The 27045-nt window shown below is 44.2% G+C and overlaps 1 protein-coding gene across 4 annotated transcripts in view; it reads left to right on the top strand.

Annotated features, from left to right (window-relative positions):
- Positions 1-12590, top strand: part of LOC148478217 (membrane-spanning 4-domains subfamily A member 4A-like) — a 38096-nt gene extending 25506 nt beyond the window's left edge. For all 4 annotated transcript variants that reach the window (XM_088455811.1, XM_088455812.1, XM_088455810.1 and 1 more), the window contains 2 exons: positions 2405-2524; positions 10520-12590. In XM_088455811.1, the coding sequence (XP_088311937.1) occupies positions 2405-2524; positions 10520-10621 (222 nt within the window). In that variant the 3' untranslated portion in view covers positions 10622-12590. The remainder of the gene's footprint in view (positions 1-2404; positions 2525-10519) is intronic.
- The last annotated feature ends 14455 nt before the right edge of the window (positions 12591-27045 follow it).

Below are 27045 nucleotides of genomic sequence, written 5' to 3'. Positions count from 1 at the left end.
GCCAACGTCTGCTGGCTCCCCACTCCTTGCCGGGTAGGATTTCCTCAATATATGGACACAATAACTCACCAGTAATGGTGTTTTGTTTTTATTCACACTGTTAAGGATTTATATCAAGTTTTGTATACATTGGGAATTCATGCCCTAAACGTGGGATTGCTAAGCCTTCCCTAATTTACCACTTGAATTGTTTACTGTATATTCTTTTGAGTGTAACTTAAGAAAACTGCCCTCTCCCCTTTTCTTTGGACCCATACATGTCCTAATTGGATTTTGATCCATGCTCCATTTTATTATATCTTATTCAATAAAATGAAAAATAAATGTATATATTTCTTGTGAAAATCTTCAGACCCCTTGAATAATTTATTTTGGTAGCATCCGAGTAGCGCCCAAACCACGGAAAAATGTATTTATTCCACTATCAAATAGGTTTTCACTAGGAAAAACCATTCGCCCATACGGCCTGCTTACACCCGGGAGCGCCCAGTTCACTTATACACCATATCTTCAAAGCATGTTATTCAATGATGGCAAACTTTTATCAGAATCTTATCAATGGGCAAAATTTTTTTGAAAGCTTTGCTTACCACGGAACTGTCAGTAGAAAACGGACTAACAAAAGGAAAATTGGGGCAATAGATTGTTTCTTGCGTTGTTAAACAATCATTACGTGGGATGGACAGAGCTTTAGATCTGGCACTTTTGTGAATTTCTAGATTTGTTGTACTGCATGTTGGTTACAAATTCAATGCGCTTCTCCACCGCTACTTGATAGGTGTGACATGAGTTCCAAAATGTAGGTATGGCCCTGATCTGCACCAACACAGAAATGGTGTAAAAGGCAAAAACAAAAAGCATCAAACTGTGCAAAAATCAAAAGGTTCTGGCCACTGGACACAGCAAGGAAGAATGCACCCTCTCCAATCATTTATGTAAGAATGCTCCCTCTCCACCCATTTATGTAAGAATGCTCCCCCTCCCATTTATGTAAGAATGCTCCCCCTGCTCCCATTTATGTAAGAATGCTCCCCCCTCCTCCCATTTATGTAACAATGCTCCCTCTCTACCCATTTATGTAAGAATGCTCCCCCTCCTCCCATTTATGTAAGAATGCTCCCTCTCCTCCCATTTATGTAAGAATGCTCCCCCTCCTCCCATTAATGTAAGAATGCTCCCTCTCTACCCATTTATGTAAGAATGCTCCCTCTCCTCCCATTTATGTAAGAATGCTCCCTTACTGGATTGAGACCTTACTGGATTGAGGGCATTGAAGGGTTGTTTTTTAGGGTATGGGCCTATGGGTATCTCAGTGCTTTAGACTAACTCTGCACATTTCACTGCGCATGTCCGAATGCAATTTGCCCAGGCCTTCTCCAATATGTTTAGTGCAACTTTATGCGTGCAGCCACCCTCCCCACACCTTCTTTCAGCGTGCCCTCTTTTCCTCTTTCTTCTTATATTCCATTTTTATTTGCGGGAGATGGGGCATAAGAAGACAGCAAAAGCTCTGGCAGTGTGTTTCTCACCTGCGCCATCTCTCCGAATGTATCTCCCAAAAGATGTGACATTGGTTGATTATATAGGGAAGGACCAGCTGCATGGCACCGGTGGTGCCTGTTTTGTGTGCAGGGTGTGCGGAATCATGCTTGACCCATAGGCCTGTGTGCACACATACAAAGCACTTATTAGATAACGCCACTACAAGCCACTTGGATTTCTCCACCTCTACTGTGAAGAGTAGGCATGTACCATGATGTGTGCTGTGCAGACCAGGTGCAGAGGGGCAGATCCAGTGCACATATCAGTTAGGCCCATTGTCTGCTTCCTTATGCTGGGTACACACTAGGACAACGGTTTGGTCAGCAGGCTGATCCACCGTCAGAGTGGCCGATCATTGGTAAGCTATCCAATCCAATCTGCCACTTTAAGTCTGGGCTGAAATCACAACTAGGCGGGCATTTAAATTTGCCTGCCCAGTTGAGATGTCCCTATTGGCCGTCCTGCAGCAAGTGTATGGGCGGTCAATGGCTCATCCCTACACACAGCCAAATGCAGTGATCTAGCTTTCAGATATATCTGCATCGACTGTGCTGTGGGGCCAACCTGATATGTCTGTGGATGATGTCATGCACCGACCTATTGGGTGTACACACCCGCTGATGCACTCATGATATATTTCACTCATCAATAGAACTATCCTCCTAACATGGCAGCCTACTGCAAAGGAATGAAAGCGAGCATGTTAGCTATAGATATTTAAGTATAAATCATACATTTATTTCATGAATATTATTAAACTCGTTAAAACACAACTTTTCTAATATATAAAGATGAGGACCTTTCTTACTTGTTTTTAAAACTTTTGAATTGTCTACAAACAACACTCGTTTTGCTATTTCAGGTTCTCTTAGAGGGTATCATTGGAATTCTGTTAATACTTACCATACTGGTATTCACCATCAACATATCCACATCTGTATTTGCATGCAGAACTGTGTGCCGATCATCATTTACTGAAATGGTAAGTTACTGGTCTTCAAAACATATGTAATAGGACAAATAAGTTGTATAATATGCTAGAAGTATGCATCAATTTACGTTATTCTAGGGTTGATGTATCAAGCGGTGAAAAAAGAGTTGCGAAGTGGACCATTGCCCATAGCAACTAATCAGCTTCAACCTATCACGTTACAGAATGTACTTGATATATACTACCTCCAACCTGATTGGTTGCTATGGGCAACTTCTCTACTCTTTTTTTTCAATGCTAGATATATCAACCACATAGAGTAGTTTACGACCAATTTATTTAGAAAAAAAAGACAACTATTTGAATTAATATCACAACACCAAGCCAGTACGGAACCTTGGGCCACATTTATGTCACTGTTTCCTAGTGGATTGATAGGCTCTAGTAAAAGGTGTGCATTTTCTTTCTAGGATTATAACAGTGACGCAAATATATCCATAACCATTTAAATAATTATAACTTCTTATTAATTAACCTCTCGCAACTTTGAAATCTAATCATATCTTGCTGGTAATTCAGAGGAGCCATTATATTTATATTTTTAAAGCCTTTTAATAAAATTGTTATGCAGGTTGTGTTTCAGTTATGATATTTTTAATCTTCTTATCATGCTCAATAAGACAATAGTATAGATGGTAGGATACATATGGTAATACACTATATATATATATATATATATATATATATATATATAGCAAATGTATACAGGACGGCACTCAGTAGACTCCTTCTAACCTGTTGTCCCTGACGAAGGGGAAGACCCCGAAACATTGGAAATAAAGGACCATTTTAAATGACATAAAGGAGTCTACTGAGTGCCGTCCTGTATACATTTGCTATGGAATGACTGGATCAGTCTGGAATGGCACCTCAGCAAGTATTTCTTCATTCCTCCTTTGGAGAGTTCCCGGGTTGCGGTATTGAGAGATCCATCTATCAGAGCCAAAATCACTCCCACTGACATCACTACTGATGTCAGTGGGGCCGGACCCAGACGGTAGGCGTTCCCATGGGAACGCCTCCGTCTGGCAGCCACGCCCCCGGCACGCCCACCAAAGTGGGCGTGCTGTCACTCACCATGGACAGCACGCCCCCTTTGGTGCGAGACCCCGAGCGATGGATTCCCCGTCGCTCGCCGGGTTTCGCGCATGCGCACGACGGAGCTCCCTCCGTCGCGTGCATGCGCACTTAGGCACCATTGACCCGCTTGCGAGCGTACAGTGCTTGCGAGCAGGTCAGAATCGGGCCCTGAGGAGCCTTAACGTTCATTACAAACATAGAAAGATGTGACTCCTCTCCGTTCATCTGGCCCCCAAACGTTTAACACTAAGGGAAGTGAGTGAGTAATATTTATTCCCTGACTCCCCCCTCCTCCACCATCCACAACCAGGACCTCATCAGGGAGTTTGGGTAACGTGATCCCTCCTGCATCTCGCCATTCACCTTCTATTTAATATTTTGCTAAGTAGTATAACTTGGTCCCATGAACTCTTATCCCTCTGATTCTTATTAGAACTGTTTTGAAATGAAGGATTAAGCTCAAATAGGATCTATCCGGCAGGATAAATGAAATATCTGTTGTTTTTTTTTGTTTGTTTTTTATAGGGTCCCTGATACTGGGATCCCTTGTGGTGGACCCCTATTTAGTCCTGGGATCTCTTATATGATAATTGACAGTTTCCTTCATATAATAAAGTATATTTTCCAGGGGCTCACTCTGTGTTTGCAGGCTGGATCTGTGTATTGGTTTCTATTATTTTTATATATTTTCCAAAAATTCCAAACAGAGACTCTCCCCCAGGGTGATCCATAATCTCTGATGTGAAGGCTCTAACAACAAATGTATCTTTTAATGTGGATCTTAAACTACAACCATATGGTAATTCATTAGTTCTTATTTAAAGCATTAGACTGAAGACTGAGGCCCTGATTCACAGCCGGACGCTCTGACAGAGCGCTCGCTCTGAATCAGGGCCGTCCTTCTGAATTTTTAGAGCGGCCTCCTGCCGCTCGTATAGCTGTGGGTGACCACCCACAGCTATAGCGAGCGGCCAGGAAGATGGTCGCGATGGGCTTGCGACTAGACCCTTGTGGTTGGGTCTCATTGCCGCAAGCCCTGGAGTGCTTTTGGCTCTATCAGAGCCGAAAGCACTCCCACTGACATCACTTGTGATATCAGTGGGGCCGGCCCCAGACGGTAGGCGTTCCCATGGGAACGCCTCCGTCTGGGCAGGCACGCCCCGGCACGCCCACCAAAGGGGGCGTGCTGTCACTGACCATCGAAAGCATGCTCCCTTTGTAGCGAGACCCATAGCAACGGCTTGCCCGTCGCTATCCGGGTCTCACGCATGCGCACGACGGAGCCACCTCCGACGTGCGTATGCGCACTAAGCCAACATCGACCCGCTTGCGAGCGCTCAGCGCTTGCGAGCGGGTCTGAATTAGGCCCTGAGATCCTTAGGATAACAGATCATTTTAATTGGGAAGAAGGATTGAAGTGGCTAAAGGCCCCTACACACGGAACGATATTGCTAACGATCAGACGCATCAGAAAAACCAGTTGTCTGTATTGTTATGTGTGTATGCACTATATCGTGCATTGCGCGCTCCCGTGGGGTCGTCGGTCGCATCACCTGATCTTTTGAACATGCAGAAAGATCAGTGGATGCGGCTGATGATCCCATGCTGCGCTGTGTGTACGGACCGCCCAATATGTTGGCCAGGGATTGTGGGTTGCAATGGTAGGTACACAATCGTACCGTGTGTACCCACCTTAACTATAGATGCAAACGCACTTTATTTCACTAATTGACATTAATTTTCTTTTATAAATATATGTTTGGAACTCCAGTTATTTTTAAGAGGCACATATAATACAGTTAAGTAGTTGTGAGAGGTATACAATCGGGAAGCCGGCTGCCTTAATACCGACAGCCGGCTTCCCGACTGTCATCCTGGCGAGGGTGAAATGCTGGGCGTCTAGATGTAGAGATGTAGACTCCTGGCATTTCCCCGACGCCGGGAGACCGGTGCCCAGCATCCCGATCGAAGGGATGCCGGGCGCGGCGAGTGGACAGCCGTGGGGGGGGGGGGAAGGGTTAGGTTTAGGGCACCCGGGGGGACTTAGGGATAGGCAGCCTCCCAGGAGGGTTAGGGTTAGGCTAGGGGGAGGGAGGGTTAGGGTTAGGCACCCCCGGGGGGACTTAGGGTTAGGCACCCCCCCGGGGGACTTAGGTTTAGGCAGTGGGGAAAGGGGGGTTAGGGTTAGGCACTTAGAGGGGGGATTAGGGTTAGACACAGGGGGAGGAGGTTGGGGTTAGGCACCCCTAAGGAGGGTTAGGTTAGGTTAGTAGATACTTACCTATCGGCGATCGGGATTTCCAGCGCTGTCGGGGTTCCGCTGCCGGGAGCTCTGCTTTTGTCGGCCAGGCGCTGCCGGGAATCGAACCGCCGTATACAGGTATCCATTTTGGAATAGCGTATTCCTACTATTAGCACATTCCGTACTTTATGTGCTACATTGTACTGTGATTTGATTGGCTCTATTTTCATAAGCTCTATATACTGAGTAGCCAAATTATTATGACGACCCAAGTAGTGCTTTGTTGGGCTACATTTTGCCCTTAATATGACTTGAATTCTTCGAGGCATAGTCAATCAAATGTGATGAAGTGCATCTTCCAGTTCCTGAATGTTTGATGGTAGCGGATCCAGAAGGATCCATGTTTATGTGCTGTTGTCTCCATATCCTCAGCCGACCATCTGCATGGTGTAATTAAAAACGTGATTCATAAAGCCACTAAAAACCAGCTGTTAAACATTTACTGTCCAATCCATGTGTTCCTGAGCAAACTGGAGCATCTTACCCTGTTTGCAGCAGATAGCAATGGCGTATGGACAGGGCAGGGCCAGCAGCAGAAGTTTTGGGGCCCGGTACAATGAGGTCGCTGAGGGCCCCCTCCACAGGGGGAGGTATTTGTGTGTGTGTGTGTGCGCACGCGCCCTCCCTACCTGCTGACTGCAGCCAGGACAATTCACTACAACACAGCCGCCAGCACTTTCCTTCTCCACCCGCGCAAAGGCCAGCCGCTGGCACTCTCCACAGCAACTCCGAACAACTCCCATCACCCGGCGGCGACAGCAGCAGAAGATCCCCGCCAGCGACGACACATCCTGGGGCATGATCAGAGCTGCCAGCACTATAGCCCCGTTTAGAACCTCGGGGCCCCACTAAAGCTTCGGGCCCGGGACAGGAGTACCTGTTGTACCTCCCTGTCGCCAAGCCTGGGACAGGGCATCTGCTTCTGTAGCCCATACGATATAATAATATGTGGTGTACCATTCATTGAGAGGCCATCTGAATTGGTCCCTGATTTAGATTATCTGTCATTTGATGCACTTTTGCCTATGGGACTGAACAAGTATGCCCTCTTTGTTCAGCTCGAGCATCCAGTAGCTGTGTATGGCCATAGTCTTTGCGCTCACACCCAGTGTTTTGTCTGCTGGTCCTCTCTGTGTACACTTTAACAACTGCTGCCCTTGAGTGGTTCAACAGTGCAGTTGTTTTGTGAGCGCTCGCCCCTCTGCTACAAGCGGCAACAATCGTTCCATGTTCAAAGTCCATCAGATTGCGTTGTTTACCCATTATTTCATGAGTGACGCACTTCATTAGTCTCTGCATACCTTATGTTCTTATACAGATTAAGGCATGCTACATTAGCATTATCTGCGGAATAGCTTTTTTCATAAAATTGCCTGGTGGTCATAATAATTTGTCCACTTAGAGTATAAGCACCTCCATTTTTGATTGACCCATAATCCTGATAACATTGATTCTCAGTGAAACTCATAGGATGGTTCCAATATGCTGGTCTGCAGAACTGCAATATTCTATTAAATGGCTAATATGAGTTTGCGCAAGCGCACTGCCACAAGGCACAAGTGGGTAGGCAGCTGAGAGATCCGCTTGAATCCCTCTTTGCAACCCTGGACCTCCTTCCCATAGAAAGGAGCATGGCTCCGGGAATCCATGCCATCTGAAGTTAAAGTTGGCTTCCTCAAGCAACTTTTTAAGAAACTCCAGTACTTTACTTATGGCCACTAACAGTTTTAATTGTATCCGAATTTCCTGCTTTTACAAACTCGCATTTATTTGAATTGACCCCTATAAGTGTATTCCTGGGTTGTTTGTCTGTGGATGCATTCTAGACCCGGTTCTGGTTGGGATCTCGCAGGAAGAGCTGTTGCTATATAGCATTAATATAATTATTACTGTATTTTAGTCTAATAATTAAGCACATTGAAGGGCTGATTACAGGATGATAAAGGGCTTGTCCTCTGAGACTTCTTTCTGAATGCCTCTGGACTCCATTAACCTTTGGTCTTGTGAAGGCTGGGAGAATTGTCCAAAGCTAAGGCTGTATCCATAGCTATATAACAGCCAATATAATTGTCAGACTGGGGCCCAATAGGGGAATCCAGTGATAGGGCCCCATGCTTAAAGGGTGTGGCAAGCCACCATAGGGGGTGTGACCAGTAACTATAGAGATTGCATGGTCTTGGGTCCCTTTATAAATATATATAGTAAATACTGATAGTGCATGCATAGCAGATTGATAACAGTAATGCACTGCAATGAGTAGACCATAGTCCTGGGAATGTAGTATAATGTAACATATACTGTATGTATAATAATCACATGAGAGTGATCCTGTGTATATATACTGTATATACTTATATACATTAATGCACTGTGTATGTGAAGGAGGACCCTGCTACTGACCAGCAGGTGCCTAAAACTCAATGAGAACGGCATTAGGTCTAGTAAAAGGGAAATACAGGCCATCATAAAAGCAATCATTTATCTAAGCTCTTACCACTGGGACAAGTTAATTGTAAGCTAGTGAACGAATGTCAATCTACAATGTCATTCCAATCACTGTCAGGAATTGTGTTAATTATGTTAAAGCCTACAGCCAACAAAAGGAAGGGACAGGGGTTGCGTCACGACCACCCATTTAAATTTGCAGGAGGGACAAACTTGGTGTAGTAATATATCTATAGAAGTGAGCCAAGCACCCTTATTCATCAGTAGTCCAGCTCCAGGTAACTAGCCCTCAAATATAGTAACAATCAGTATTGGATTTTGCTAGGGGCTGCGAGGCTGCAGCCCCCCCGTAAAACCCACCACCTCTGTGTAGTCACTAGTCAGTGCAGTCCGTGACTGCACTGGCTACACTGTGTGACTGGCAGTGGCTTCCTATTGGAAGCGCTACCTGCCAGTCACATACACCACAGGCAGCCCCAGGCGGAAGTGTCTCCTACCCCTGGGAATGCCAGTCCAGGCTGCTATTAGCAGAGAGCGGCTTCCAGGAGGAAGCCGCTACTCTGCCTTTCCTCCAGCCCTAGCTGGCTCCTAGGGGCTGCAGACAATGCAGCCCTTTGGATGTCGGTGGCATGCGCAGCTCCCCACCGCTAGTACTCATGTGCTGGTCCCGCTGCCTGACAGATCGATTGCGCAGGTGCCGGAACCCGGCCAGGAGGAGCGGGTGCGTGATTGCACCCCCCTTTTGTTGTCAGCAGCGGCAGCCCCCCTCATCTAAGAGAGTAGGAGCCGCTGCTGCTAACAATGTATACTTTAAATGCACAGTCTGGAACCTAACTTCTAGAGGAGGGGGTGGGGCCCACCAGGGATGTCCCCTGTTTACCTGTGGGCCGGTCCGACCCTGAATATAAGGCTCAACGGCATGACATGAGAAAGGGGAGCAAGACACAAAGAAAGATATGTACCAATAAGGCCCCCCCTCAGGCTAACTTTATGCTAATTGACATCAAATTAGGCTAAAAGGAATACACACAGTATATACAGTAAATATAGAAAATTCTATAGTGGAAGAGTGTTCTCCAGCAGTACAGAGTATATCAGCAGATGAGTGATATGTTGGTGAGGGCATGCTGCATCGTGTGATGGGTCAGTGACATGATGTGAGGAGGGCAATGGAGGCAACAGGAAGTCACATAGTGAGTGTTATATAGTGGAAGGAGCAGTGTCCCCCAGCAGCACAGAGTACATCAGGAGATGAGTGATGTATTAATGAGGACAGGGCTACATGTGACAGGGGCAGTGACATGATGTGAGGAGTGGAATGGAGGGCAGTAGGCTGAGTGTTCTATAGTGAAAGAATCGGGGTCCTCCAGCAGCACAGAGTATGTCAGAAGAGGAATGATGTGATAGGGGCAGTGCCATGATGTGAGCAAGGGAATGGAGTGTTGGCAGAGCCGGCCCTAGTCAAATTAGTGCCCTAGGCAAGATTTTGCGTGGTGCCCTCTTCCCTGTAAGATCCTGAAAAGGGTACAGCAAGACGCGGGTGGCAGACCCATTTTTCCAGTCTCAGACTGGCAGGTCGCAGCTGTGTGTGATGATTGCTGGAGGCGGAGCCCAGAGCCGTGAGGTGTGACTCACTACTTCGAGCTCCGCCAAGGGCCATGGTGCAGCAGCCTCCTCTGACCATTACCTAAAGTCCTCAATAAGCCTCTGCCCATGCGCAAAAGCTCATTCTGTGTCCACTCACTATTTGCTGCTGCCAGGCTGTCAGCTGAGCTCCGATCGTGGATGATGTGCAGCGGCAGTAACTGCTGCCAGAGTCTCTGCCCAGCTGGCAGCAGGTGCCCCGGCCTTGCCTTCACCAAACCTCCACCGTCTCTAGGCGGACCTTGGATGCCCCTAGGCATTTGCTTAGTTTGTCTATGCCTAGGGCCGGCTCTGAGTGTTGGTAAAGGGACCAGTGTCCCCCAGTAGTAGGTTCCTACACTCATATTTGATTATTCTACGTTTTTGAGAAACATCTGGAAGAGGTGAGTTTATTTACTTGGAGTATTCTTTTCATGGGATGGATTCATTATACAGTATATTAGGATGTAGTTACCCATTTTTACAGCTAATTGTTTTAGCTGATGTTTGACCAAAGCATCTGTGTTTTATTTCAGAATGTGGTCATCTATCAAACCACGTCTTTGAGTGTTCCTGATACAACGGCTGCTTCTACTGCTGCACTGTCTCCTGATGGGAACATAACGATACAGGGATAAGGGACAGTCGGTGTGATTGTGGGACAAGCACAACAGGAGAACTACTCAAATTGCATGGGAGACATCACTATTTTAATCATATATATTTTAGAGGATTCACTTTTCTTTTGGAAGAGTTCGGTTATCTAGGCTCTCGGTCTAGCTTGACCAGTAGCATATAAGATGTGTGAAAAACAACAAGTTATTCTGTTTTTATAAACGCTCTAGCGGCAATTGACAACTTATGCATCTAAATACAAAGGGTCAATTGTAATGGGGGGCATCCACTAGACGATTTTATCCCTGTCCAACCTCTTAACGATTTTCCCTTGAAGTTTCCCTTGAAATATGATCTTCCACTCTGAACAATTTGCAAACGATTTGTAAAAGATCTAACAATAAACTATGTTGTTTTAATCGGTGATTGAGAGCTTTCAGCTATAGTGGGCAGACAGTGGTTCATCGTTTGATCGTTCAGCGTGAACAATGTGTAAACGATGTATAAACGATTTGTGAGCAATCAAGTGAAATTGACCTGCATGTTCAGTCGATGGAGGAGACGATGAAACGACCAGCGGGAGCGTGCATCGTACATCGTTAGAAACAATTACTGCACGATTTGCAAACGATGTTCAAACGATGTTTGAACGATTAACGAACGATTATCGAACAACTTTATAATCGTTCAATCGTTCAACTTTATCGTCTAGTGGATACCCCCCTTAATAGGGTGAGAGTTTAGAAAATGTGAGAGTTAAGCCGTAAATTATCACATTGGTCGAGTATTATATTCAATATGGGAAAACATCTGGATGAGAGTTTAAATCGTGATAGTTTTTTGAGTCTAAAAAACATGCAAACTCGGTCTCTATTACATTGGCCGAGTTTAGACAATGTGAATTTTCTCACACTTTTTAAACTCTCACCTTATTACATTTTACCCTAAATCTTAGCAATAAACTTAAACTAATAACACGGAGACAGATGTGGCGTTTAAACTGGTGGGCCTGTTTATTAATTATCAAACAATAAATAATTTTACTATGGTGGCAACCGAAAGAAATAGCAGCCAACAGAATCAATGACTATTATTATTATTACTACCAGTTATTTATATAGCACACACATATTCCGCAGCGCTTTACAGAGAGAATATTCGACCATTCACATCAGTCCCTGCCCCAATGGAGCTTACAATCTATATTCCATATCAATGCGCGCACACACATACACACTAGGGTTAACTGGGTTAATGACTACCAATCAGATGACTAGAAAAATATTGCAGGGCCAATTGCCCACTCAGCAAGTCCATAGGTCACATGAAAATCCCCCATACCTTCCAAGCCCGATTAGACAACCGAGTCTGCTGACCCCCAAGTAGGAACAATCAGCTAAAATGTATATCCAAAGGGGAGCGACCTATTAATCAGTTCACTGACCTCCCTGCAGCTGTTCTTTCCCATCCAACGCCAAAGAAAAAGCAAAAAGGTGACCTCAAAAATAGCTAAAAAATAGGGAGCGAGGGGAAAATGCTGAAAACAGGCAGTTTGCTATAGGGAGATGGCCTAAGTAACTGCAGCTCCACCTCTAATCCCACCCATAACTCTATCACTGGCTAGCTACCAAAACATATTAATCCTCCACTAACCATGCAGTTGTCTGTACAACTGTCCTATAGCCAAGGGGTTTAAGGTCCATCCTGCACACTAGGGTGCCCTCCATTTTCATTAGGTCTGTTGAAATAATGCCTACAGTAAGATGTAAGGGGTCGATGTATGAAAGGCTTTGCCCTATTTATAACGGTGCAGTATGCCGGCAATTACATTGATTGACGCACTTTTTTTTTTCTTGTGCTACATTTTGTACTCATTGTTGTCAACTGTGACAAGGGCGAGAAGGTACTATATAGGTACGATAAGATGTATGGGAAAAGTCATACAAATCATGTATTTTTATTCTTGTAATAAATAAAAAAAGATTAAACTGACACTTTGAAATTTATTTACACAGATTATTAATAGATATAAAATTTATGAAGGCTATACAGTGCCCAGTATTATGGATATAACACATCTATGGAAAACATAGTACAGGTTAAACTCTACATTTTTTGGATCATACCTGTACAATAACAGCAAAAGATATAAATATGTCAGAGATTGGCTGCCACCGATATATTTTCAAAACTGGCCCAATTCGGTAAAGATTCGCAGAATATAATTGTCATCCAAGAGAGTAGTCCTGAAAATGGTCATAAAAATACCCACCGATACACTAAAGCCACACGATGGCCAGAGCTGGGAGTCAGGGGACTCCCCTTGATCGCCAGCGAGCCACAAGTATTTTTCCTTGCATCCTGCTTGTGATTGGCTGCCGGGTATGATCTTTTTATGGCAATTGATGAAATTGTGCAGTGCACCCATGTGGTTCCCTTGTTATGTGTTTTAGGTATTTGTGTGAATGGCTATTAGGGTTGGGGTACTTAAGTACCTGTGGCAGAGTGTTTTTTTTTTTTGTAGTTATGCCAGTGGCACAAATTGACACCTACACCAAACCTTAACAATATCACAACACCACAAGTGCTCACTGCCACCAGGGATTGAACGATTGAGGGCACCATAAAAGGATTATTGTCCCAATTTGAAAACAGTTGAAAGATATGTCCCAAAATGTGATGCCCCTTTCCGTGGCAGATTTCTGGCATAGAAGGTGGAGGGGCCTGGGAGCTAGCCAGTGCTTCCAAAGCACTATATAAGCCCCATGTATCATTGCCAAGCCTCTCCTTGTGCATGCTTTGCAGTGGCGTGTGCACTTTTTCTGACTCTCAATTAGCAAATGTTATGAGCTATGGGCCTGATTGAGAGTTGCACGCTAATAGCATCACTGCATCTTTGGACACAGCAGCAATGCTAAATTATGCTAATACTACAGGAGTCATCAAGACATCTCCTGCCATCATCAGAGCATTGAATCACCATCTGTCGTGATGGCCACAGTCATCACCCATCTGAGTAAGTCTAAGCTTACTCAGAATGGACATCGGAACTGCTCGGCCGGAGCCAGGAAATCTGTGTCGGAAGATGCAGACCCTAGCCTCAGCACTCCCACAAAATGAAGGCAAAACACCTCCATTTTGGAGAACTGTTCTCATATCCACCCATTCCCTGTCCTGATATGGCTGCAGCCTGTCAATCAGGCTGCGGTGTCACAGTGGCATCCAAACACATGCGCACTGCGTACCCGGCTCATGCGCAGTCCGGGCACCTGAATCAGGCCCAATGTGATGGTATATAATATACTTTCCTTCCCAGAGACTTTCACTTAGTTCTGAATGGATAGCGACAGCGGAAGTGAGGGGGGTTGGGCTTATGATAAAGTACAATAGATAGTTTACACAATAGCAGAAATCCATATAGCCTTTCTCTTGTATTGTGAGGGACAATGGGGTAATTGTGTTATATTCAGCACACCGAATAATTTTTTTGTAATTTGAGTCCTATGAATCCAGACTGTCTATAGCTGGACCTCTACACAGTGTACGGTTCATGGACGGTTCTTTTACAGTGCATCCTCAAATGTGCTTTTCTGACAAATAGACTGTTTAAAAAAAATTAAATGGTACCTAAGACTTCATACAACTTTAATATTGTGAATCCCTAATTTCATAAGACCTTTGTAAATCCTAAATCCCGCATTCTTCACTGCAGGTCAACTCAACCTGCTGGGGGACCACCAAGGAGTTGCTGAGCAAAGACAGTAATTTTCTGCACTCACTGTGACTACTGTCGTTGCTTAGGAATGTCTTCTTATCTCTGTGTGTGTATGCTGCAGTGAGTTACAGCCTCTGCTACTACTAGTGTGAGCTGTGACTGAGGGTTACATTTTTTTTATAAGTAATCCTTAGTTAAAATACAGGGGGAGAAATTACTACCAATGTGAGTTCCTCACTGTGAACACGCAAAAAGGACAATGCAACAAAATCAATTTTTTTTTACCAAAAAATTATCATTAAAGTAAGTCTGTAATTTCTTATCATATGTGGTACAAAAATGAAATTTAGGTGAAATATAGGTTCAAAAGTAGTAGAACAATATATATGTAAAATAGAACATCAAAATAATAGCTAGCTCGATAAGCATGATCTAAAGGTAAGTATATTTAATGTAGCTGGTTAATACAGCGATTTGTGGTGGACTATAAGCAGCCTGTTTAAATAAGTACTCAGGATCCCAAGCACAATTCCTCAAAGTATCTCATGTGACCGATAAGTTTAATGTAGTACTACAGATAACAATGCATTCCTCAGATTGGAGTAAGTTGTGTTAATTATAGTATCTGGTGTCCATAATGATTTGGAGATTCTTATAAAGGGGATGTAGTCGGCATCCCGGCGTGCAGGATGCCGGCAGTCCAAATACTGGCGCCAAAATCCCGACAAGTTGGGATCCCGACACCAGTATCCCGACCATCGGCATCCCGAAGGTAAATATCTGGCTGTTAGGGGAAGGTTAACGTTAGCTATCGGGGTTAGGGTTAGGCATTAGGGGGGGGGGTTATGGTTAGGCACCAGGGAGGGAGTGTTAGGATTAGGGTGTGGGGAGGGAAGGTTAGGCACTGGGGGGGGTTAGGTTTAGGCACCATGGAGGGGGTTTTAGGTTTAGGGTGCAAGGAGGTTAGGTTTAGGCACTAGGAAAGGGGGGTTAGTTTAGGCACCGGGGAGGGAGGGTTAGGGTAGGGGTAGGGAAAATACTTACCTTTAGTTCCTATGGGTGTCGGAATTCTGGCTGTCGGGATGCCACTGTCGGTATTCTGAACAGCGGCATCCCGACAGCTGGGATTTCATACTCAACCCACTATAAAGGTATGGATAACAGCACAGCCAATAAATATAGATAGGGCATGCAAGTTGCAGGTAGTCCAGTGTTCAATGCTTAAAATGAAATAACATCTTATGCACTAAAAAAAAAACATAGTTATCAAAATATTCTCAGTCAACCTGGCAAGAAATATATGCTTAGGGATGAATTCACACACTGTCAAATTGCACTTGGAATTTATTGCATAGGCATCACATTTATCATGTATATTGTGCTGAGTGAGAAATATCACAGCAAATAGTTGTAAACAAGAAATCGAGTATTGCAGGCAGCAGCGTTAGTATCATTAATTCCTAAAATATATTAATAATGTTATATAGAAATATCTTGCAACAAGCATTTAACCACTTAACTGATATAAAAAATTTCTAAAAATCGCTCAGAAATTGTCAGGTTTTCTTATGATTGAATTAGGTCAAGAACATCTTTTTAAAACTTTTCCAACACGATTTTATAAAAAAAAATATATTTTTTTTAAACACCGTATACCATAAAAATAGGAATTTGAAGGCCGTTGACAACTGTACCATCGATGGCCAATGGGTTCAACCGTTGATAGAAACCATTGATTGTTTGAGACCGCAGGCGCCGATGTTTTCTTAACATCTGTTGGGGGTCTGCCATCATTGGTGCAGCAACGGTACCCGTCAGCGATGGCGAAACCACTTGTCATAGACTATCGATGGTTAGCTTCCCTGTCCTCGGAGGCATCCTCTGCTCTGTTGCTGGCAACCTATCACTGCCCCTGACTGTTTTTTGTGTCTTGAATATGCGCTGCGGCCAGTCTGTGCATACACATCACATGTTCACCTGGCAGGGTCTCGGCATTGCTTGTAAAGCTTCTGCAGTCTGTTGCTGGGTCCCCATTCCTAGCAATGGGAACTATCACTATAGATAAGCTGTAGATCGCTTTAGTGAGTACTAAATAGTGCAGCCTGTTCCTGGAGCCTCCTAGTGAACTGACAAGCTGCATTTTCATGCGTATTAATTCAAGCCAAGATACACCTACTCCCACGCTATGGAGGCATTGGGTACACTATCAAAATAACTGGGAACAATATGGAAACATCTCTATTTTGTACAAGTAAAAAGGGGCCCATACATCAGCAATCAGTTGGGGCAATTCCCTATTTGTCAGATGATTGTGTAAACATATCGGCAATGTATTGGGTTCACCGATTGCCGATTCTGACCAAAAAGTGATCGGAATCGGTAAATCAGGTTGTCCAACATGCTCTATTTCACCGACCAATCGGGGCTATAGATTGCTAGTGTACGGTAAAGATCAGCCAATTTACTGACCATTACTAGTAAAATGATGAGTCTTTTACAGTTGGATGATCTGAAAATTGTAATAGTGATTCCCTTTCACATAAAACAGCATGATAATGTCCCACTACAGGAGTATTAAAACTAGAGATGAGCAGGTTCGGATCTCAGAGATCCGAACCCACCTGAATTTTGTAGATCCGAGTCGGATCCAAGCCGGGTCGGGTGTTCCCACCTGACTCTGTACTCTCAAATCGAGGCAAAACCATAGAGACCAAATCTCGCGGCTTGCGAGCTTTTGTCTCTATATATAAGGGACGCAGCGATCGCCATTTCACTCCTGCTGTGGAGACTGAACAGGGAGGGGGTGGGTAGTGTAGGGCTGGGGAGAGGTGCTGTGCTGTGCTGTCTGCTGTGTCCTGGGCTGGTGCTGAACCATTCTGGGCTGGTGCTGTGCTGTCTGCTGTGTCCATCTGGGCTGTTGCTGATCCATCTGGGCTGGTGCTGTGCTGCCTGCTGTGTCCTGGGCTGGTGCTGTACTGTCTGCTGTGTCCATCTGGGCTGGTTCTGTGCTGTCTGCTGCGTCCATCTGGGCCCAAGTTCTGGACCCAAAAATATAAATAAATAAATATATATATATATATATATATAGAGAGAGAGAGTCAATTTATTTTCTGTGTGTGTGTGTGTTAGGCTTAGCCGCACAATATACAGCAAGTTACAACCTAGTGCTGCCCGACTGCAGTCGTCATCAATCGGCGCTCCAGGCCCAAGTTCTGGCCCTGAAAACATAAATAAAAATAAAGTGTCTTTTTTTGTCTAATATATATTTGTCTGTGTGTGTGTGCGTGTTAGGCTTAACCGCACAAGATACAGCAAGTCGGCAACGCAACCTAGTGCTGCCGACTCCAATCGTCATCAATCTGTGCTCTGGGCCCAAATTGTGGAGCTGAAAAAAAATTATCTTTTCTTGTTTAATAATTGTCTGTGTTTCTGTGCGTGTTAGGCTTAGCCGCACATGATCTAGCAAGTCAGCAACGCAACCTAGTGCTGCCCGACTCCAGTCATCATCAATCTGTGCTCTGGGCCCAAGTTCTGGAGCTGAATTTTTTTTTAAAAAAATTGTCTTTTTTTTGTCTAATGTCCGTGTCTCTGTGCGTGTTAGGCTTAGCTGCACAAGATCTAGCAAGTTGACAATGCAACCTAGTGCTGGCCGACTCCAGTCGTCATCAATCTGTGCTCTGGGCCCAAGGTCTGGAGCTGAAAATTTTTTTTTTATTTTTTTGTCTAATATTTGTCTGTGTGTCTGAGGCTTAGCCGCACAAGATCTAACAAGTCGGCAATGCAACCTAGTGCTGCCCGACTCCAGTTGTCATCAATCTGTGACCTGTACCCAAGTTCTGGATATGAATTTTTTTTTTTTTTTAATTTTCTTTTTTTGTCTAATAATTGTCTGTGCGTGTTAGGCCAGTGGAGGTGCGTCACATGGAAGTAAAGGCAGCTCAACACCCAATGATAAAGGCAGTGCCAGTGTATTCAGTTCCCCCCTACACATCCATCCTTTCAGCATATCGCTAGTTTAAATCACATACCAGTAGGATTAGGGAGAGTATTTTTATTTATTTATTTTTGCCATTATAATACTTACTATATGCAAATGATTAGTTATTGATTTCTATATGTAAACTATACAGGAAGAGAATACAAACTTTGCATCAATTATCATGCTGCATTGTGGGAAAAATTTGCATATTTAAAAATTGCATTGTCTACAACCCATTGTGTATGAGGTAATTTTTTCTGATTTTCACCCCAAGGTTGGTCAGGGAATCCTTCTGGGGAATGGATTAGGAATGGCCATCAACCATCAATGTTTTTAAAACATTGATGGTGACTAACCGATGTTAACTCTTTTTGCCATAGATGGCAGACAACTAATGGCTCTCAATAGATGAGCGAGAGTCAATAGTTTTTTTTTTCCCTCCTCAGGACGGAGCCAACCGCCACCCTTCACTTTTGATTGGCTTGTGGCCCACAGGCATCAGTGGCCATCAAGGGGGTACAAACCATCAATGGTTCACCATAGATGGTTTAGTGCCATTAATAGTAATACTCACCAATAATCCCATTGATGGTAACCATAGATAAATAACCCATCAATGGCCATCCCTAGAATAGATTCTTCAGCTCTCCCCCAGAAGGAGAAAGTCTCAGGTTTGGAAAACAGGCAGCCCATAAGAGTCTTACCCAAGTCCACACTTAAGGAGAAAATAAAAGGAAGGACAATTACACTGGGGGTAGTTTAAATCACACAGCAGTAGGATTAGGGAGAGTAAATGTTTAATGTTTCATCCAATACATTTCTTTCCTTTATAATATTTACTGTATGCAAATTACTATTTATTGATTTGTGTCTACCACTGACTTTCACCCCAAGGTTGGCCAAAGCATCCCTCTGGGGAACGGATTCTTCAGCTCTGCCCCAGAAGGCAGAAAGCCTCAGGAGGTTTGGTGAACAGGCAACCGAAGGTTCTAAACCAAAAACCCCCATTTAAGATAAATTTGAATGAAAGGAAAACTACACTGGGGGTAGTTTAAATCACACACCAGTGGGATTACGGAGAGTATTTTTTTTCTATCTGATATATTTTTTGTTTATATTACTTACTATATGCAAATCACTATTTATTGATTTTTATATGTACACTACGCAGGAATGGAATGCAACAATTACAATCATGGTGCATTGTCAGTATACCAATTGGCATTTTTGCAAATTATCTTGTTCACAACCCCATGCATATGATATGACAATCACCCCAAAGTTATCAATGCATCCATCTGCGGATTCCAAATGCATACTTTAGTTCTTCCCAGAAAGAAAAAAGCCTTGGGGGGAGAGCAGGATCATACCCAAGCCCTCACATAGCAGAAATCAAACTAAAAACTTACACTGGAGGTAGTTTAAATCACACACCAGTAGGATTAGGGAAACCATAATTTTTTTTTCCCTAATGTATTTCCACTTTTATAATACTTGCTATGTGCTGGTCACTATTTGTTGGTTCCTGTGTGTAAGCTGCATCAGTTGCTTACATGGTGCATTGTGGGCAAAATAATTGGCATATGTGCAAATTATCTTGTCAATATTTCATTTGTGATTATAATTGATGCAGTGTTTGCAGTCTTGGTGATTGGCATATGGTGGGTATTGTGGAGGAACAGATATTTTAGGAAAAAATAAAAGGAACATTAAACTGCCCTCCCTAATCCTAAATGTTTATGATAAAAAGTAACATATATGGAAGCCTAACAAAAAAAAATAAAAAATCAATGGGGCAGTGCAGGGATGGATGGAGCAGGGGAGACGGGATCAGAGGGGTAGGAGACCCAGCAAGATTCATGAAGCTGGCAGAGTGTCGAAGGCGCCACTCCAGCCTGACGCCATCCTGCACTGCATACTTTGCTTAGAGCATCGCTCCATCCCTAACTGTACCACTTGCACCATCTATAGATGGCAACACCGATACAGTGCCCATTGCTGGCAGTGAGGACCCTTAGAGCGGTAATAAATCGGGACACATGCATAGACTGAAAACTTGTCCGCTTGTGGGTGACATTGCCACTACGTGCCCCTCTGAATGAGGCCCTAAGTCGTGGCAGGGATATTGGATTACAATATAATGCTAAGATTGAAGTATTGTTATTCTAAGATAACAATACTTCAATTAATAAATAAAAGTTTTAATATATGCCACATGGGACCGGAGTAGTGTGATGTTTTTGACAGACACCTACAGTACCCCTATTGTAATACAGCATCTATTATCTTTCTTTCACATAATCTATAAATTTGTATTCTGATATGTTGCATTTTATAAAACAAACTCACATTCCATTGAGTTATTTTCTAGAAAGACACGGGACGCTAAACATAGTGCAGACTGTAGTGTAAATTTGATATAAACAATATTTAATAGAATAAATGTAGTCTGCGTACCAGAGAATAAATTGAATTGTGCTTGTCTGACCTCAAGGCTTTTAATCCTGAGCTGGGATGTCTCCTAAAATAGTACACGTCAGAGAAATAATAAAGAGTATACAGTATATACGAGGGCTGATAGAAAAGTAATGAGGCTGATTTTTTTATTCAGAATCAGATGACTCCACAGGATCTGAACATTTTTCTTTTTCAAAGTAGCGTCTTTCATATTCAGTAAATTTTTGCAATGATTCAAAGACATGCAATAAACTGCTTTATGACATCACTTTAGGGCTCTATTTACTACAATCCGCAGATTGTAGTGCGATATTTCCGACTGAATTCGCATTAAAAATCCCTTGCAGGTACAGAGCTTGCGATAAAGCTCTGTCCCTGTGAATCCCTCCTCATCTTTATCACTGTATTTTTCGGATAAAATACAGTAGCAAGGTTTCGCGCATGTGCCGACCGGCCGCCACTACCCCCCCTGCGGCCGCCCCTCCCCACGACCCCCCCTTGCTTTTACTTACCTCCAGTCAGGTCATCGCTGCTCCGGTGATGTCCTCCCTTCGGGGCTCCGGTCAGCTGGTCTCCTATCCTGCACTGTGACCCGGTCAGCTGTTTAATGCAGCAGCTGACTAGGGTCACTGTGCAGGAGCCGGGAGACCAGCTGACCGAGTAAGTTTTTTTTTTTTTGCAGTGATCAGCTTGTGGTCCACACAGCTGATCACTGGGGCCGGCTCCTGGCTCTGCCCTGTCTGATAGAGCAGAGCAGGAATCCGGTAACTGGGTGAAAGCCTGGATAACACCACCTCCAGGTGGTGTTATTATTATGGCCGGCCCTAGCCCAAATTGTTTGGTAAGCGAGTACATTTTTTGGTGCTCCCCTATGCAGTGCCCCCAATAGTGGTACCCCCTATGCAGTGCCCCTTATATAGTGCCCCCAGTAGTGGTCCCCCCTGTGCAGTGCCCCTTTTGCCCCCAGTAGTAAGCCCCTTATATAGTGCTCCAAGTAGTACTCCCCCCTATGCAGTGCCCCCAGTAGTGGTACCCCCTATGCAGTGCCCCTTATATAGTGCCCCCAGTAGTAGTCCCCCCATGCAGTGCCCCCAATAGTGGTACCCCTTTAAACAGTGGCCCCAGTTGTAGTTCTCCCTCCTATGCAGTACCTCCAGTATTGTCCTTTATAGAGTGACCCCAGTAGTGGTCCACCGATGCAATGCCCCCAGTGCTAGTCCCTCTCCTTGTAGTGCCCCTAGTAGTAGTCCCCCCTTGTTGTGCCCTCAGTTGAGGTTCCCCCCTATGCAGTGCCCCCAGTAGTACCCACCCCCTTGTAGTGCCCCTAGTAGCAGTCCCCCCTTTGACCCCCCCGAGTACATACACATGTAATAAAAAAAAAAAAAAAATACTTACCTGAATCTCCGCTCCGTCTCCTGCTCCGCCGTCGCCATCCGCTCCTCAGTCTGTCCTCCCGGGCGGGCCGCTCTGCATTATGGGAGAGACGTCATGACGTCTCTCCCATTACCCACTGCGGGAGCCGGAAGATGGAGTGGCAGTGGGTGTAGTGGGTGCAGCAGCCAATGAGAGTCTGACAGACTCTCATTGGCTGCTCATTAAAACAAACATACACTCCAATTGCCCTTTAGTAAATTTAGGTGAAACTAAAATAATGTGAAAAGGGTGCGAAAACACCCTTTTTCACTTTATTTTAGTAAAAATAATGTTAATGAATAGAGCCCCTAGGGCCTGATTCAGAGCCGCTCGCACGATGTGTATACAAATTGCGTAGGCAGTGCTGCCGCACAGCAATACATTAGCTCGCCCAGTATTTCTTAGAGAGCGATCACATAGTGTATGCAGACACCCGCCAGCCTGTTTTAAGACGCCCACTTGTGCACGTCATGTCCAGGAAGTGTATGCAACCATCGGTACATCGGAGTTGAGGTTGACAATACCCTTCCGCAAGCACTGCGAGCACTTCAGTGTAAAAACAAGCCAGGTGACGTGTACTATGATGCTGTCTTATAATTATGCACTCCTATAAAATGCCGTTGGGATGCTCAGGCACGCCTGCATTTGCACCTCCACTCTCTCGTTTTTAATGCCCCTGTTACCACCTACAAACGGCTTCTCCTGTCACTCACTCTGCTGGGCTGTCTATGCGCAGTGAGCGAATGCATTGTGAACTTTCGCTAAGGTATGTGCACGCGCACTGCGATGCATGCGCACAATGCATACACACTGCACGCCATCGGCAGCAGCGAGAGTATGCATCTTAGTGAGCGGGTCTGAATGCGCTCCTTAGTGTTGCAGCTGTGGCATTTTTCACTTCATCATCTGTTGAGAACTTCTTTCCGCACAGTTGTTTTTTCAGGGTTGGGAATGCCGGGCAATATGGAGGGTGTTCCAGGGCTGTCCCATTCATGTGCTGCCAATGTAACAGCAGTAACATGTGGGCGGCCATTGTCTTGGAGCAAAAAACACTATTTTTTCAGAAAATATGGTCTTTTCTTCCTCATGGCTCCATGCAAATGGTTTTCAAGACGTTTGTATAGTAGTCACCAAATGTCTGTCCACGGGGAGCACAGTGCTGTAGGATCATACTATGTGCATCAAAGAACAGCAGAAGCCATTCGAACATTGGGCCTGAATCAGACCAGCTCGCAAGTTCTATGTGCTCACAAGCGGGTCGATGGTGGCCCAGTGCACATGCACGAGCCCTGGAGCGAGCGCAAAAAGCACTCGCTCCGGGACTCACTACAAAAGGGGCGGCTCACCCCATTTTGTAGGAACGGCTGCCATTTGTGGGCGGCCCTACTGACATCACTAGTGATGTCAGTAGGTGGACTTCCTGCTCTAATAGTGCAGGAAGTCCACTGGGGCTTGCGGCAACGAGACCCTACCGCAAGGGTCTCATCGCAAGCCCGATGGTCGCAATGGTCTTGACCTCGCGACCATCATCATGGCCGCTCGCATAAGCTGTGGGTTGTAACCCACAGCTATGCGAGCGGCCAGGAAGCCGCAACTTAAAATCCAAGCGCCCGCCCTGATTCAGAGCGAGCGCTCGCTTTTTGCGAGCGCCTCTGAATCAGGCCCAGTGTTCTTGCACAGTTCAACTCGTCGTCGCATCTGTTCTTCTGTGAGATTTCTGGGTACCCACCTGGCACACACCTGATGCATTTCAGCTCCCTTGTTACAATATGCTGAACCCGTTGGAATGAGATGCCAAGTGAAGCCGAAAGTGTGTGTAAAGTTATCCTTCTGTCATTTTGCAACATCTCCGCAGCTTTGTCAACATTGACATCTGTAACCGCGGTGGATGGTCTCCCAGAATGCGCTTCATCTGTCACTCGCGTATTACCCTCTTTGAAGTGCTTCCACCACCAAAATACTGCAGCATGGATAATTGTTTCTCCACCGTACGCTTGCCGTAACATTTCATGAGTTTCATTTCCGCTTTTCCAAGTTTAACACAAAATTCAATCACACATCTCTGACGTAATCTCACAGACACGTCTTCCTCATCCGCCATGACGAAACGTACAAAGATCTTCCACTCGCTGTGACCAAACAAAGAAGACTACGGCAGTCCAACCGCAGGTTCAGACACATCGATGTATAAGCTGCACAATAACCAGCATAGCGTTGACACGTCTACCTATGGGACAGAAAAACAGAGGCCGCCTCATTACTTTTCAATCAGCCCTCGTATATTGTGTAATGTGTTCACACAATTATATGCATTTCTACAGTATCTCTGCATGTGTACCAGAAAGTATCAAAAACAGCGCTCATAGGGCCTGATTCAGCAGGGATCTCAACTGTGAATGCAATAGCAATTACTCACACTCACTGCGAAGATATGCTAATCCATTGATATGCCGTCACAGTACTACACAGGGACGCCCACCTTACCATACACAGATCTGTAATGTTTAGCAAGATTGCGAAACCAATGGTAACATCGAGTACCATCGCAGCCACATGCACACTTGCACAAGCTGTGACTTTACTCAGAAATTGCTAACCTCCACGCACGCTATGAGGCCTCAGGCTGCGTGGCCATCGTAGTGGATAATTTAGGCCCGTCCTTGCAAAGGCGTTCAAACGCACTGGTACACCTGCGTTGGCCGACACGGTTTTTACCATAAAAACTTAGCGTGCCCAATTTTTTTCAATTGCATAGTGTGAGAATCGGGAGTGCACATAGCCGTGTTAAACGGAATTGGGCTTTATAGGTGCGTTCATTTTTGCAGCAAAATTTTGGCGCCCAATTGTCGGGTGTGGTATGACTAGCCGACATTCAGAGGGTCGACACCAGAATGTCAACATGTTCTGAATGTTGTCGGTAAGAATGACGACATGGATGTTAGATCGACAACCAATACATCAACATACAATTAGGTCGACACGGTTAACATGTCGACACATTCAAAATGTCAACATTTAACATTTCTACACCATAATGTCGACATATGGCTTTTTAATTATTTTAGCCTATAACTAACCCTAATCCAAACCCTAAAAATCACGAAAAAAACACATGTCAACATTCTGGTGTCAACATGTTAATGTTGATATTCAGAATGTTGATATTCTGAATTTACGCAGAATAAGTGTGGCATAATGTGTATAAGGGCACTACTAAAGTGTGGAATAATGTGTAAGGTAATAATGTGTAAGGACATTACTGTGTGGCATAATGTGTATAAGGGCACTACTAATGTGTGGTGTAATGTGTATAAGGGCACTACTAATGTGTGGCATAATGTGTATAAGGGCACTGCTAATGTGTGGCATAATGTGTAAGGGGCATTACTGTGTGCCATAATGTGAAAGGGGTACTACTGTGTGGCATAATGTGTGTAAGGGCACTACTAATGTGTGGCATAATTTTACAAGCTCACTAATAATGTGTGGCATAAAATGTAAGGGAATAATATGTAAGGGGCACTACTAATGTGAGGCATAATGTGTATAAGGGCACTGCTAGTGTGTGGAATAATGTGTAAGGGTCATTACAGTGTGGCATAATGTGTAAGGGGCATTACTGTGTGGCATAATGTGAGAGGGGTACTACTGTGTGGCATAATGTGTATCAGGGCACTACTAATGTGTGGCATAATTGTATAAGGAAACAATTGACTTCGGCGCTAATCTAGCTTTATTAAATTCTATATTTGTTCTACTATTTAACTATATCCACAGAATAAATTCTGTAATTAACATACCAGCTGCTAGTCCACAATATCAGGGTTTGTGTACACCCAAAAGAAGATAAACCACAAACTACAGATGGGACTGCGCTAATTTATAGAGCCCAGTTGTGAGATGGCAGAAAATTAAAATAGCAGTCGGGTTTCCCAATAACATTAATTTAATCACAAATTGCAAATTAAAATATACATATATCACAATACACTTCAATAAATATCATTAGGAATATTTATATTACTAAGATCACAATATGGATAACTCGATCTATGTACTTGCATCCAATATATTAGGATTAGAGCTGGATTACACAGGAGCCCGACGATATTGCTGGAGCAGGGCTGCCTGAGTCAGACTATCTCCCAGAGCAACCCCGTGGTTCAGGTACACCAAGTGCGGCTATAGCTTGTGACATCAAGAGCTTTATAACACAAATACTTACGTCTTTTGCCTATTTGGAACAGTTTATGCATGTGTGATTTCACAGAACTTTCGTCACGGGATACTTTCCACATATAAATATGCAAGTGGAGCACCACTTAATTATCAGCAATATCTAATTGTTCCATCAGCTGTTTTTTTTTTCAGGACTGTTTTTATTCACTATATTGAATGCAAGTACATAGATCGATTTATCCATATTGTGATCTTAGTAATATAAATACTCCTAATGATATTTATTGAAGTGTATTGTGATATATGTATATTTTAATTTGTAATTTGTGATTAAATTAATGTTATTGTGAAACCCGACTGCTATTTTATTTTTTGCCATCTCACAACTGGGCTCTATAAATAGGCGCAGTCCCATCTGTAGTTTATAATTGTATAAGGGCACTGTGTGGCATAACATGTAAGGGGCATTACTAATGTGTGGCATAATGTGTATAAGGACACTGCTACTGTGTGGCATAATGTGTTTAAGGGGCACTGCTACTGTGTGGCATAATGTGGATAATGGGCACTACTAGTGTGTCGCATAATGTGCATTACTGTATGGAATAATGGGCCTGATCCAGAGCCGCTCGTAAGTGGCTGCTCGTTCGTTCCGAGCGATGTTTGCCCAACTGCGCATGCGTACGGATCGTAATACGCATGCG

The sequence above is a fragment of the Taudactylus pleione genome, unplaced genomic scaffold, assembly GCF_031769625.1.
Source record: "Taudactylus pleione unplaced genomic scaffold, aTauple2 ptg000671l, whole genome shotgun sequence".
Lineage (NCBI taxonomy): Eukaryota > Metazoa > Chordata > Amphibia > Anura > Myobatrachidae > Taudactylus > Taudactylus pleione.
This window is presented reverse-complemented; position numbering and strand designations above follow the sequence as displayed.